The 14,809-nt window shown below is 44.8% G+C and overlaps 1 protein-coding gene across 1 annotated transcript in view; it reads left to right on the top strand.

The window, feature by feature from the left end:
* Positions 1 to 14,809, top strand: part of ADAMTS2 (ADAM metallopeptidase with thrombospondin type 1 motif 2) — a 209,139-nt gene that overhangs the window by 183,694 nt on the left and 10,636 nt on the right. Inside the window, exons 12-18 of the mRNA XM_028718223.2 lie at positions 892 to 1,067; positions 1,787 to 1,920; positions 2,815 to 2,938; positions 5,080 to 5,160; positions 9,638 to 9,801; positions 10,850 to 11,006; positions 12,539 to 12,671. Of these exons, the coding sequence (XP_028574056.2) occupies positions 892 to 1,067; positions 1,787 to 1,920; positions 2,815 to 2,938; positions 5,080 to 5,160; positions 9,638 to 9,801; positions 10,850 to 11,006; positions 12,539 to 12,671 (969 nt within the window). The remainder of the gene's footprint in view (positions 1 to 891; positions 1,068 to 1,786; positions 1,921 to 2,814; positions 2,939 to 5,079; positions 5,161 to 9,637; positions 9,802 to 10,849; positions 11,007 to 12,538; positions 12,672 to 14,809) is intronic.

Genomic DNA, 14,809 nt, shown 5'->3' with positions numbered 1-14,809 from the left:
CAACAGCTGACGGACTCGGTGTCTTTAGAAAGCCCCCCCCCCCCCCCGAACATGGTAGGCCTTGAAAGTGGGAGAGCAAAGAGCTCAAAGGCAGAGGGACTTTTCAGCACCCGTAATGATGACTCATGAGGAAGTGGAAGAGACGGAGGGGATGGAGATTCATTTGGGGCAACGCCATTATTCTGAGAGGTTGCATTCCCAAGCCTCACTATGTGAATATTGAATAAAAGCAGATGGTAAGGACTTTTCCTTGTCTTGTCCCTTCCTGGCAACCTGCTGTGGGGGTTGGTGCCTCTGCCGCCTGACACAAATGCAGTTTGTCGCCATTGCTGGTGTAAAAAGAAAAGTAGAAACTCTGGTTATGCGCATGCAGGATTAGGTACTTGCGGGACTGAAGCCATTAAGTGAAAGCTTTTCCTGGTATTTGGTCATACTACCAAGGAGAGAGAAGAGAAGAGAAGAGATTAAGGGTAGCATTTAACTACCCAGCACCAGCAACAGAAGCACTGTGCAAGGACTTCTGCTTACACAACAGGAGCCCCATTGTGCAAATGGAAGTCTTGCAATGCATGTGCAGATGGAACAACTGGAAGAGTGTGGTGCTGAATTCCACCCTAAGTAATTTTTTTTTTTTTTACTGCTACTGAAATCTGTGGGACCAGATATATATATATATAGAGGTCCCATTGATTTCAACACTGTTGTGATTCAAGATCTCCACGTGTAGCTTGCTTTTGTAGAGTTGCCTCTGTTAATTTCAGTGGAAGGAGCAAATCTACTCCTGCAGTTGATCTCTGAGGCTCCAAATATGAATTCATTAGTAATAAGATAATTTTATAAGTGTCACTGACGTGATATTATTTATTAATCTGGTTTTGTTCTTATTCCTAGCCCAGCTAATGGAGGTCGTACATGTTTTGGACCAAGCTATGAGTTCCAGCTTTGCAGCACAAACGATTGTCCTAAAGAGAATGAAGATTTCAGAGAGGAGCAGTGCAAACAGTGGGATCCTTATTTTGAATATCAGAACAAGAAGCACCATTGGCTTGCATATGAGCATAGTGATGGTTAGTACACCACTTCTCCTTCTCCTCCTCCTCCTCCTCCTCCTTCTTCTTCTTCTTCTTCTTCTTCCTCTTCCTCTTCCTCTTCGTGTTATTGCTTTGTTAATGGCCTTGGTTCCAGTCTGCCATATTTGAAGACTGTAATTTCCAGTGTATAGAAAATATTACCACCCATTGGTTATTCTGCCAAAAGTCTCAGCTTCATTTGGAGAGGGTGGGTACGTCGTCACCTCCTGTGTTCATACATTACTTTGAATTTTGTGCATAAAATATGCATAAGCATACACTACTGCAGTGGCACGTCAAAAAAAGTGGATATAAATTTGCTTTAGTGGGTTGCCAAATTGGTCAGGTACTCTATAAACAGCCATACGCATATTTATGATCTTGAGTGTGGTCTAAGGTTACCAGATTTTTTTCAATGAATCCAGGGACACTTTTCAACTTCCTACTAAATAGATAGATTTTGTCAGGGGACTGATGTGCAAATCCGGGGACTGTCCCCGGGAAAGGGGAACCTTGGTGTGGTCCACTTCTGCTGAACTTAGTGGGAACCCTTCTACATGGATCTCAATTCTACTGTTAGTAGGTTGATTGGAATTTTTGGAAATCTGCATATTTTTATTCAAAGATCATGATTTTAACTGAATTGCCTTCTGCAGTCTGATCGGATAAGAACCATCAGTTGAAGAGATAAATCACAGGACTCTTTTCCCTTGTAGCCAAAGAAAGGTGCCATCTCTATTGTGAGTCCAAGGAAACTAATGATGTTGTGTATATGAAAAGACTGGTGCATGATGGAACAAGGTGCTCATATAAGGATCCCCATAGTATCTGTGTGCGAGGAGAGTGCCTGGTAAGTGGTGGCATCAATTCCTTTTTCCAGTTTCTTATTTGCAAGAATGAGTATAATATTAACATTTCAATGGGACGCTTTTCTCCATGACGCATCTACAAATAAGTAGTCATTTTAAGTGTAATCACTGAAGTTTACTAAAAATCAATCCTACCATGGTTCATTGTTTTACTAGAGTCGCTAAAAGGTTACCTGCCTAAGAAGGATGGAGTTGGGTTTGGAATTGGGCTGAGAACCGTTCAGACATGCCTAGTACCTTTGCAAAGTGTATTCAGTATCTAATTTGAGAAGGCTCTTGAGCATACAACTAAATTGATTTCTGTTCAGGAAAACACCATGGTTGCAAGCCACAGTCACATGTGCATGAGAATGTCATACATATGCAAGATTTTATTAGCTTCTCTATCCATCTACTAGACCTCCAAATGGCTTCTTAATCTCCTCTTAGCTATTGGAAAAGAAACACCTGGAGGTCTTTGTACTGGGGCTCTTCACCATAGCGTGTGACTAGAGGCCTCGTTCATTTCTGGAGTACCATTTTTTCATGTGGGGGGAGAGAAATGCGTACTGTTGTCTTCAGTGTTATTTTCTGAGCATGAATTGCCAAATATTTATGTGAATTGGATTAAATGCCTGCAATATGCTCAAATCCTGAATAGCAACATGTACTTGAAATCCTTTGATAATGAATTAATATCAGAGTTCAGTTAAGCAAGCAGTTAGAAACCAATTTATCAGGGTGAAATGTCATTATAAAAACTCATGTGGATATCAACATGCCCTTTTAGGAAGAGACAAATGTGCTGTTTATTATATCTTTGTCTGGTAAAAAGAAAACCCGGAGGAAAATGCAGGCTCTTACAAGCAGGAGTAATTGCTTTTCATTCTTTGCAGAAAGTTGGCTGTGACAAGGTAATTGGCTCGTCAAAGCAAGAGGACAAGTGTGGCGTGTGTGGTGGAGACAACGCCCATTGCAAAGTGGTGAAAGGCACATTCTCCAGGGCACCAAAGAAGCAAGGTCAGTCCATTTTCAGTACAGTATAGCGCTCCTGCCCCAAAGAAGCATGCAGGAAGATTTCAGAAGGACAGAGTAACTTTGTTTTTAACATCTCTTTTCTGGTGCTGCAACAAAGCATTGTGTTTGAACAGCTTCTGGTGCAGAACAGCAGAGGTACTTTCCTGGAAGTACTATGGCCTACACCAATAGGGCCTATGGGGTGGGGGGGTGTGTGTGAACCCATTTGTGCACTTAAAAAGGCTGAGTGGATTGGGGGCTTATAGTTAAATCCTAGATATGTCTACTCAGTGGGCCTTACTTCCAGGTAAGTAGAGGCAAGGTTGTTCTTCCTTCTTGGTCTAAACACCTTCCACGGGGCTACATTTGTACATGTCTGTATCCACTTTTTGTACAACCTTTTTAGACTTTGATCTGCTTAGCTTTCAAGTGAGCCAATGGGCAATTTAAACATACTTTGTTTATTTCAATGAATTTAAAGGCACTTCAGATATATACATATGGTCTCATTTTTGAGGAAATTCTCTACAAAGAGGCGTTCGATACTTTAGAACAGTGTTTCCCAACCACTGTTCCGCGGCACACTAGTGTGCCGCGAGATGTTGCCTGGTGTGCCGCGGGAAAAATTAAAAAATTGAAAGATATTTTTTTTTTAAGTCAAATTTTCGATTGGGGCGCCGTCACTAGATGGCCCCTGGGGTTCCTTCCCTCCCTCCCGCTCTGCGCCTCCCTCCTCCTCCTCCTCCTCCGGGGAGGCCCTTCCTGGCTCTCGGCCAAGGCTTGGCGGCTGCCACTCACTCACTCGCTCGCCCACCCGTCCCTCCATCCCTGCACCCGGCCTCTCCCCCTCCGTCCCCGGCGCGGGGGCTGCCGGGATCCGTAGTCCCCTCGCCCTTGGGCTCCGCGCCCGCGCGGGGTGCGCGAACTACGTTTCCCAGCGTGGCCTGGCGGGCCGCGCGTTTTGTTTGAAGCGCTCTTCTCCCGGCCATGGAATGAGCGCGGCGGCGGCGGCCGGGCGGGCAGGGGCTCTTCCGCGCAGACCCCGCGCAGCCTGCCTGCGCCCCCGCGGAGATCGGGCGGCAGGATGGAGGCCGGGGATCCCCGCGGAGGCGGAGCGGCGGAGGCGGAGGCTGCCCCCCAGGTAGGGCTGCGTCGGGGGGGTTTTATTTTTGCAATGCTGCATCCGCACCGGAGGGGATGCATCGGACCGCGGGGAGACCCCTTGGCGGGCGTGCAAGGCAATGCATGGAGTGCAGTGCAATGCAATGGCAACGCGGCACCCTGCATGCATGCATGCAACTTCCACCGGCGCTCCGGACTTGGCAGGTGAGGGGGGTCCCCAGTGGGCGGCAGAGAGAGCCGGGAGGGCGAAGGGGAGCCGGGGGGGAGCAGCGCTGCTCCCCGAGCCGAGCCCGGGGGGAAACTTCGGCGTCGTTGCGCCGGGTGTTGGAAGCGGAGGCTGGCGGGGGCCCCTCACCTGCAAAACCTGGTCGCCTCTCATATATTTCGTGCATTGCATTCATCGCCTGCTTTCTCCTCCAAGGAGCTCCCGGGGGCGCGCGTGGTTCTCCCCGTGTTATCCTCGCAACAACAGCCCTGCGAGGTGAGTCAGGCGAGTGGCCCAAGGGAGCACCCAGGGATTGTCCTGGCCAGGTGGGGTGATTTGAACCCTGCTCTCTGCCCGGTCTTCGTCCTCATTTAGCCCCCACATGTGCATGACTGTGCATGACTGAGGTTTTCCCCCCTCGTCTTGGCTATGGTGTGAGTCTGTGCTGTTAATTAATGGGGTTCTGCCTTCGGAGAAGATGAGCCAGCCCTCAAGGAGGTGATTATGTAATTTGCTAGCAATTCATGTCCCTCCCGGCGTGACGCTGCACGCTGACGTCACGGGACTGTAATGGTGGTGTGCCTCGAGATTTTTTTCATGAAACAAGTGTGCCTTTGCCCAAAAAAGGTTGGGAAACACTGCTTTAGAATACAAATCCGTGTCATAAAATCTCATAAAACACATAGTCAACAACAGGGGTGCCAGCTGGAGCAGAGCCTGAGGGACCTTGCCCCCAGAAGGATGGCTCAGTATTCTGGTCCTCTTTTCCTTTCTCTGTAATAACAACAACCTGCACTGGTTTAATGTGTCCCTACAGGTTATATCAAGATGTTTGAAATCCCAGCAGGTGCGCGGCACTTGCTAATACAAGAATCGGATGCCTCCATTCATAATCTTGGTGAGTATTACATTATCAGCATTGTTCTATCACCATCTTTTTCTGTTGTTGTTGTTTAGTCATTTAGTTGTGTCCGACTCTTCGTGACCCCATGGACCAGAGCACGCCAGGCACTCCTGTCTTCCACTGCCTCCCGCAGTTTGGTCAAACTCATGTTTGTAGCTTCGAGAACATCGTCCAACCATCTCGTCCTCTGTCGTCCCCTTCTCCTTGTGCCCTCAATCTTTCCCAACATCTTTTTCTTTACATTTGCTTTTACTGACAATATGAAAATATATTTTGTCTGTTTAAAAAATAAAACCAGTCAAGAGAAAAATTTCTCCTTATGAGAAAACTAATATTATGACAATGAAATTGCTGCATACCACCCCAATCTCCAAGTGGTCTGAGATTCCAGAGGTTCCAGGCAGTTACCTAGAGTTTGGTTTCCTTGGAATGAGGGACAGTGGAGACTGTGGTGTCTTTAGGATATATGGTTTATTTACACATATATACAGTCATTTTGTCACCCCTCCCAGTGATGACCCCCAGGGTGGCCCGCACCCCCACACCCCCTTCCTCCGCCACTGCATGCAGTTTCCATATTTATTTGTTACAGGGAATGTGCTTCCTAGTCAATGGGCTCACTGGTTCTGCTTTTGCATATGCCTTTATAGCATCCTGGTGCATTCAGTTTCAGATTCAGAGCCATCCATCACAAGGATGCTCAATCAATCACAAAGCTTAAACAGTAATTGAAATCCTCTCCTTCCAATTCAGCGGATCAATAATAGACAATGTCTTGCAGAATGTTATTAATTAGAAGTGGATTCACAACAAATAGCCTCGTAACTGCCATGAATCACTCCCCCCCCCCCCCCAGTTTTACTTTAGTAAATGCTTCCCTTGCACTGATGTTCCGCGGAGCCTCGTGGGACTCATAGCATTCTTTGTACAAACTTATTCCTTATGCTCGGCAAACTGTTTCTGATGAAGCATGGGCAATATATAAACCTCCGGCTTTTAAAGCCTGGTATCGACCCTGACAGCACTTTAGGAAGGGATCGCAAGAGACACGAGGGTTGGTCCCCCCACCCCAGAGCAACAGAGAAGGCAAGGCAAGAAGTGTATGAAACTTTGGAATTATTATTTTGACAGTCAAAGTAGGAAGAAAGATGAAAGAGGTCTTAATTATTTTTAGAGATTGGCCAGGAAATTTGGCTGTAGCAAGGTTCAGTAGCAAAGGCTGCAGCAACATTTGAAGTGCAGAAAAGAGATAGAGTGAGACGGTAGACCCCTCAAGTTCAAAGGGGCCTCATCTAATCTAGTCACCTTCACAGAGGAATGATTTGCTGTACTTAACATCTCAGCCAGATGATTCAGCTGAAGCGATTTCCTTAGGTAATTGATTCCATTTGCTAAGTTCTTTCTGAAGATTAATAAAACTCAGAGGCAGCATACGCAGTGTCAGCCTGCACACATGTAACCCATTTGCAGTCTGCTAGCCATGTAGAGCTTATAACCAGGAAGTCATTAACCTCCTGTTTTTGCCATCTACCTGGGGAAGCTAAAACAGGGAGCTGTCAAACACCTCTCAGGCCAGAAGTTACCTTCTTGCAACGTTAAGCCATTGAGCCAAATTCAAGCACAGGGATATATCCTTAAATGGGGTGCATATGGAAAACTGCTCCCTCTTTTGAAGTCAGTAGAGAAGCCCACCCAGGCACAAACTGAGCATCTGAAAGCACATGGAGCTGTGGAACAGAAACATTTACCTAGAATAGCATGTGTTGGCGTGTCTTGCTGATTCAGTTTCAGTTTCTCATCCAGTATAAGGCCTTCTCAGTGATGGTGTTGGGTAGTCCTCAGTTTGAACCTGTGCATTTGTTTGTTTGTTCCTATGTGTGAAATTTTCAGATTTCAATCTTACATAGATTTACCGCTATGAGACTTAGTTCTGAGTAGATACATGTAGAATTTCACTGTAAATTTTTTTTTATGAGGGATCAAATGAATTATACATAGGACTAAGCTCCATTCAGGTGTGTAGCTGAAATAGTTACACACTCCACCAGAAACGAAATGGAAGCATTGAGGAAGCAGTGGGTGTGGAAAGAGGTGTAGCAAAGGGATGATGGATCCTCCATGCCTTAAACTTATGGGATGATGGATCCACACCCCCAAAAAGCAGCGAAACATCCAAGTGGAGAGGTTTGGAGCTCAATTTCTCTCAACTCATTTGATTATCCCCATGTTGGTTAAACCTGAATTTATAGAAGGGAAACTTCAAGATTGGTGTTATTCAAGGATAACATTGTGTGCACTACACAAATTAAATGGGAATGCCAACAGCCACACACAGTGAACTCTGGTGTGGACAAGCTCTGAGTGTAATAAACTGTTAGTCAAACTCAGAGTAGACCCACTGAAATAATAGTAATAATATGTTCTACCATACTTTGAGAATGACTAACATGGAATTTTCTAAACCACTTTTTAATTATAGAGAGACCCCCACACACCAGCAAAGAACAGGTGGGTTTGTTTCCAAACACACTAAAGCCCCAATATGTGTGTGTATTATATAGTGAAAAGAAATCAATCACTGCACATATTCTCTGGCATTCTTATCTTGTTACTTCAGGCATGAAGGAAACAAGATTCTAGGGCAGGGATCCACAGGGACAGGGGCAGGAGACTTGTAATGCAACAGGCAGGGCAATGCTAACAGAAATTCAGCTGCTTGATCTGGAAACATAATGCATGATTTGCTCTGTTTTTCGTCTCAGAGCTGATGTAAGACACACCATTGAAGCAGATAAAAAAGACCAGGTAGCTGAAAAGATACTGGGGATGAAGAGGCAGGACGAGTATTTGTTTTGGTCTGTTAGAACAGAATTCACAAAGTAAAATAATGCACAATAGACGCCAGTTGTTCCTCGTGAATGTATTTCTTCACAGCTCTGTTATCAGATAGGTCCAGCTGGTTCTCCGATTCCAGGGCTGCAATGCAAAATCAAATGAATGGCATAACATAGGCTCAGCCCCAAACGATTTATCAACTCTTAGATAAAATAGCTGACTGCACTGAGGGCTTCCTTCCAAGGGAGAGGGCTGTGACAGGGTGCGAGAGTCAGCAGTGTCTGTTGCCTGATGACAGAGTCACTCCCTGTCGAGTCTGCAGTGCCAACATATTTTCCTTCAAATGTTGGGGAGGCGGCGTCTCCATCTCTGCACACCATACAGAACAGCAGCAGCAGCAGCTCCTTGTGGTGAACTTTGCTGAGATTCAGATCCTTATGAGGAGAGGGCGAACTAGGCTGTATGCCTGAGATCCTTCAATTTCTGGATCCAGCAAGGGATTGAATTTCTGGCTCTGGGGCACCTTGTCAACTCCTCGTAGTTAGAAAAATAAAGTCCAAATTTGAGAGTAATTATTATTATTATTATTATTATTTTAGTATTTATTTAATTCCTATACCGCCCTATACCCGAAGGTCTAGAAGCTTGCAGGCTGGGCTATGGTTACCAGATTTTTTTCAATGAATCCGGGGACACTTTTCAACTTCAATGGATTCTGTATGGGGTCTGATTTGTAAATCAGGACACTGTCCCCAGGAAACGGGGACATCTGGTAACCTTAGGTTGGGCAGCTGGGAGACAGAGCTATGCCTGTTTTTGTTGCAATCCAAGGCTGTGACTATGGGGGAAGCAAGACCCTCTTGGGGTGATAATGCTCTGAACCCCTCCATCGTAGGCTCAGATTGTATATATGTGTAAATAAGCCATATATCATAAAGATACCGCCTTCCAAAGGAAACACATATCCTGGGTAAGTGCCCAGAACCCCAGAATCTTGCACTGCTTGGAGTTTGGGGTGGCATGCAAGAGTACAATCTCTACATTTTCCTTCTGGTCAGGCAAGATAGCACCACCTACAGATGGAACGGTGGGCAGGGTTTGCCTTGCAGGCAACTTGGGTCCCTGGGTACCTAAAGGAAGGTTAGCTCCATATCAACCAACAGATGCTGAGATCACCTGACAGTGTTCTTCCTTGGATCAACCCATCCAAGATAAGGTGGGTGGTCATCAGAGAGAGGGCATATTTGGTTGCGGAGTCCTCTCCCTAAAGAGGCCTGCTTGGCACCTGCTCTGTTGTCCTTTTGGCAATGCACCCCTGCCCCCACCCCCCTTTTAAGGAGTTTTTAGATCCTAGTCTGCTGTCTTATTAGGTGTTTTTGTTCTCTTTTGCTTTTATGACAATTGTCCTTTACATTTTTACTCACATTTTTATATAAACCAAATTGGGATCTTCTCTTTTTTTGTGTGTGAAAGGCAGTACTGTATATAAGTTATCTAAATACATCTAATAAATAAAGCAAGCAGACAGACCTCTTCCTGAAGCCTTCCAGTCTCAGAAAAAGAGAGAGGGAGGGCAGAGAAAGAGAGAGTGAACTGAAGTCTCTTGAAGATGTTAAATTTGTCCTGTTATTTCTAGCTATCAAGAACCGAGAAACAGGGAAATTTATTTTGAACGAAGAGAACTACGTGCCAGACTCCAAAGTGTTTGTCAACATGGGCGTAGAATGGGAGTATCGGAACGATGAGGATAGGGAAATGGTGCAAACTATGGGCCCCTTACGTAATGGAATCACCGTTCTGGTAAGTAACTTGAAGATGAGAGTGTCTAGATTAGACTGAGTCATACGTACAGTATTTTATGGATTGCATCTGTTAGGACATCTGTTTTAAGAATCAAGGGCATATTTAATGGCAACAACTTAATATACTGCTACATCTGTGTGTAGGGGTTTCAGATGTAGATGTCAAAAAAACCCAGACAAGCTGACTTACTTGCAAGGGAGAAAACAGGTAGCAGGGGAAGAGCAACACAGCTTCCCAGGCAAATATACCTAAAGAAAGGTGGGAGAGCCATAAGAGTAAGGCCAGAGTCTGGCTGTTGCCCAGGCAAAACTACTACCCTGGCTGGGAGGATTTATTGAGCATTTTTTGGAGGAAGAGAAGTGGAACTATACTAAGAAGTGGAAGTACAATACCTCCTCTTCTTTCTCTACTCCAAGAGGTTTACCTCATTGTCCTTTTAGTGCCAGAAAACAATCTTTTATTTCCCCAAGCTGTCTTTAATTTGGGTGTGTGTTGTTATTGTATTTATTTTTAAATTGTTTAATTGTACCCGCAATAAATAAACAAATTCTCTACAGCTGTGGTAGCCGATGTGGTGCCCTTTGGATGTTGTTGTTGGGCTACAGCTTCCGTCAGGCCAAGGCAGCAAGGCCAACGGTATTTGGAGTTGTGATCCAACATCTGGAAGGCACCACACATTGGCTACCCTGGCTGTACAGTTTTGAGTGTCTCCCCACAAGGAACAGTAGTGGACAGTCTCTTGGTCCTAATCCTGCCCATCCTTGTAGTAAGCCCTTCTTGCAAATTCTGTGAGAAAGGGACACATGAGTGGTCTCTGGTTGTCATTAAAAGTTGTATATATCATAAGAATACAAGACTTTGAAGGTCAATCCCACGCCTGGACTGGGAGAAAAGTTGCCCTCTATCTCTAAAATGTGTTCTGAAGCTTAATTTAAAAGAGGGGTGGGACCTGTCCTACTTTTCATGCTTTTAATCTGTTTTCAAAGTGCCTCTATGATATTCCAAATGACCTTGCTGAAAAGGTATGCCTTATTTGTCTGACCAGGCAATTCCTCATGGTAACGTCAAGATTACACTGACGTACAAGTACATGATCCATGAAGACTCTTTGAATGTTGACAACAACAATGTTCTGGAAGATTCAGTAACATTTGAGTGGGCTTTGAAAAAGTGGTCACAGTGCTCAAAACCCTGTGGAGGAGGTAAAGAAAGGGTGCTAAACTGATGAATATGCATAACTTTCTGAGGGTTACTTAGGGGGGCAGTCCTATGCACACTTACCTGGAAGAAAGTCCCACTGAACTCAATAGGACTGTTTTCCAGGTATACATGCAAAGGATTGTACTATGTAATTGTGTATGTGCTCAGACATGCAGATGTATATCAACAGCAGAACATATGAAAGGCCTTCACTGAAAATCCCCATGTTTGTGGTGATACCTGTAATGAATTATCCACCCATTGCAGCCCATTTGATTTCAAATTCACTAATGACAAATTTGTACATGTAAACTAAATCAAAGAGTAAATGTACCTGAACGTCCTCAGTTGTGATTTAATGGGTGGGTAAATGAATGAATAGCATGAAAATGCAGGTCTAGAAACACTCTCTAGACAGGTTATTTATTGCTTCTCATTATTCATACTGTATTGCACATTTAGAAAGCAGATAGCAGGTTGAATGCATGAGGACGGCTCCATTCAGTAACTGAGAGAATATAAATGAATGAGTGCTGGCAACATGTTTTAATGTATAAGCATTCCAGCACGGAATGTACACAGTAGCCCATAGAAGATTGAGCCATGGATAACCGCTAGTGGGTTTGGCTACCTGCTTCTGGAAAATGTATGCATCTAGATCAGGGCCTGTTCATTCATGTCCTGGCTCCCAGAATTCTCTCTGCTGTGCAATTTAGGACCTGTCTCAAGCTCTCTCATTCCACTCTTACCAGGGCTGCCCCACCTATTAGGTAAGGGGAAGCAGCTGCCTCAGGCAGCAGGATCCACAGGGGTCAGATCCGGCCTCCAAGGAATACATTGCCTTTTTCTGAGGTACCTGCAGCAGCTGCAATGTGCTCCTTGGAGACTGGATCTGCCAACTCTTCAGCAGTGGTCCCCCTGCTCCCTACATAGCGGCCTCTCAGTGAAAAGGAGACACTGCTGGTCTCCTCCCACCTTGTTCCCAATGTTGATTTTTATTCCCTATCTTGTTCCTGATGTAGTTCTTCACTCCCCTATTTTGCCCTTGTGAGCCGGGGGTGGGGCAGCATTTTGTGATTTGCCTCAGGTGCCAAAATGTCTTGGGCCAGCCCTGACTCTACCCAACTGTAACGTTTTCCCACATGCCAGGCAGTAGGTAGCAAGTACACTGGAAGATCCCCCATCTTTGTAAGTGTGGGATCTCTGGCACAGTTCAGACACTTTGTGTGTGTGGGAGCCCCAGGAGCCCCAGGATTGTGTGTGGGAGCCCTAGAAGCTGCAGGAAGTGAAAGAGGCCCGTAGCGTTCATAACATTGGTTTGTCCACAGGATTCCAGCCACAAGCCAGGCCTATGAGCAGCTCCCCACATTCCCATGGATGATCTCTGAGGGTGGTAAATAGGCATCTGAATCAGGCCTCCTAGCAAAACAGATAAATTTCCATTTTACCCCTAGCTTAATAGGTCTCATAGCAGGTTTCAGGGCATTCTGAGTTGTGTGGAATGCTGAAGATAACAGAAAGTCTCTTTCCTAAGGTCATCAGTTTACAAAATATGGTTGTCGGAGGAAGACTGACCACAAGATGGTTCATCGCAGTTACTGTGAGTCCATCCAGAAACCAAAGCCCATTCGCAGAGTGTGTAATCTCCAGGAATGTTCCCAGCCAATGTAAGCATTTCTTTCTACTGGAATAACTCATAACTGTTGCATAATAATCAAGAAGTGCCTGGAACTAGCCTCAAATGACCTCTCCACTCCCTTCCTTTGTGGCTGCTTTAGGTTAGAACTGCTTTCTAGCCGTCGTGTGTAGAATATTGCCCAGAGTTATGCAATGATGTAATGTAATTCCCAGAATTTAGCTTGTTGCGGGGGAAAATTCCCTAAAAATTAATGATTCCCCAATTCCAAAGTAGATTTTGATTTGGGGGGTGGCGGCGGCAGCGGGGGGTAATTTCTGTTTTATGGATTGCATACCCATTATGGGCTTTTTATTGCAGAAAATGTCAAAGACTAGTCCTAATCGAAACACCAATAAAACTTGCAGCCTAGCTTTTAAAGATGTGGGTTTGTTGGGGAGTGGGTGGAAAGTAGGTATTCTTGGCTTGCAAAAATAACTGTTTAAGCAATTATGATATTTTCCAATTTCATGCTTTATTCTTATTACAGGGTTTGGGTTTTTTGGGGGGAAAAGATATTATTTTTTAATAGCTTGGATTAGGATGGATGAGATACTGTTTAGCCCCATCCACCTAAAGAAATGCATAGCCATATGCAATTTAAGAATGTATAAACAGTATTATGGATCATTATCACTTGTTGGATAGAGAACAATGAACATAATTCCATCACACTCTCAGATGCGCATCCAAGGGCACACCCAACTGAGAATGCAGTAATTCTGCACTTTGTTGCTTTAAATAGGGAGCAGATTCCAATGTGCTTTCACATTTGCATCCCCATTCATGTCTCATGCAACTAATCATGCCATTATTCTGTTTACGCACAAATAGGAAGGGAGCCTGTTCATCCTTTAGCCGTTAGAAAACTGTATAATTATTTTGTGGGCATCACAACAAAGGAGTACACTGATCAAGAGCTTTATTTTTGTTACTGTTGCGGGATTTTGAAAGTGAGTAGTCAAATTAACAGAAAAAGGAAATGGATGGGCAAAGATAGCTCCAGCCTGCATTCTTGGCAATTCTGTCCCAAATCACTAGGCTGCAAGGAGTTGGAATCTTATTTTAATTTTCTGTTTAAGTTTCTAATGCATCCATAATGCATAGTTTGTAGCAAGTAACAACAGAATATAACTAAAATTAATTAAAATTGTCATATGCTCTTTGGCTGGCCCTCAAATGCCAGCTCAGACAAGGGAGTCTTTACAGTGCTTCTAAAAATGACTCTGACATTTTTACAGGAGTTCCTCTGTAGTGATAAAAAGCATTGATAAATATCTCTATGGGTGGGATTCAGTTAAATTTTTACTCAGTGTAGATCCATTGTGAGGAATTCAACATAGTGATGTAGCCAGTGCTTTTTTCTGGGGGGACGCCATACCCCTAAATATTTTGTGAATCTAAGTTTGGCCTCATTGAGGGGCAGTATTAGAATATAAGTAGGAAAATGAAAGTACCCCTAAACATTTTTTAGGGGGGAAAAGCATTGGTTACAGCAGTCATTCTGCCAGCCCAAGCCTTTTAGCTTGCCAGATGGAACAATTCCCCCCTCTCCTCTGCCGGTGCACTGCTCTGTGTATGGTTCTCCAAACCTCTGCCCAAGCCAATTTGCAGGGGGTGCATGGGGAGGAGTGTGGGGGAAAGCTCCCTTGCACTAGCAGGATTCTTTGGGTTGGCTTCTGCTAGTGGCGGCACTTGTTAGTTGAATCCGGACAATGAAATCAATCGACCTAACTAAGGTCAGTGGGTCTACTGTGAATAAAATGTGACTGAATGCCCCCCTACATGTGCTTGTGGTATGGTCCAGAATGTTCAGGCGGTATAGATGTTCCTGGCTGAACTTAAAGAACATGAGTAGGGCAGGCTCTAAGGCTCCACACACCCTTGCTGGGAGTAAGTCCCATGGAACATGGTGGGACCTACTTCTGAGTCGACATACCTAATACTGTTCCCGCAAGGTAAATAACATCAAAGTCATTTCAAAAAGATGACAGCAGGAAGCCAGTGCAAGCTCTGGAACAATCTGTGCAATGCCCTCTGTCACTTTGCACACCAGTGGGAGCTCACAAGCACTCATCAAAGATGTTGTGGGGCAGGCAGGGCCGTAGGAGAAAAGCTAGTAGGAAAGAG

Source organism: Podarcis muralis, chromosome 2 (genome assembly GCF_964188315.1).
Source record: "Podarcis muralis chromosome 2, rPodMur119.hap1.1, whole genome shotgun sequence".
Lineage (NCBI taxonomy): Eukaryota > Metazoa > Chordata > Lepidosauria > Squamata > Lacertidae > Podarcis > Podarcis muralis.
Note: the sequence above shows the minus strand (reverse complement) of the source record. Positions and strands in the feature narration are given on the sequence as shown.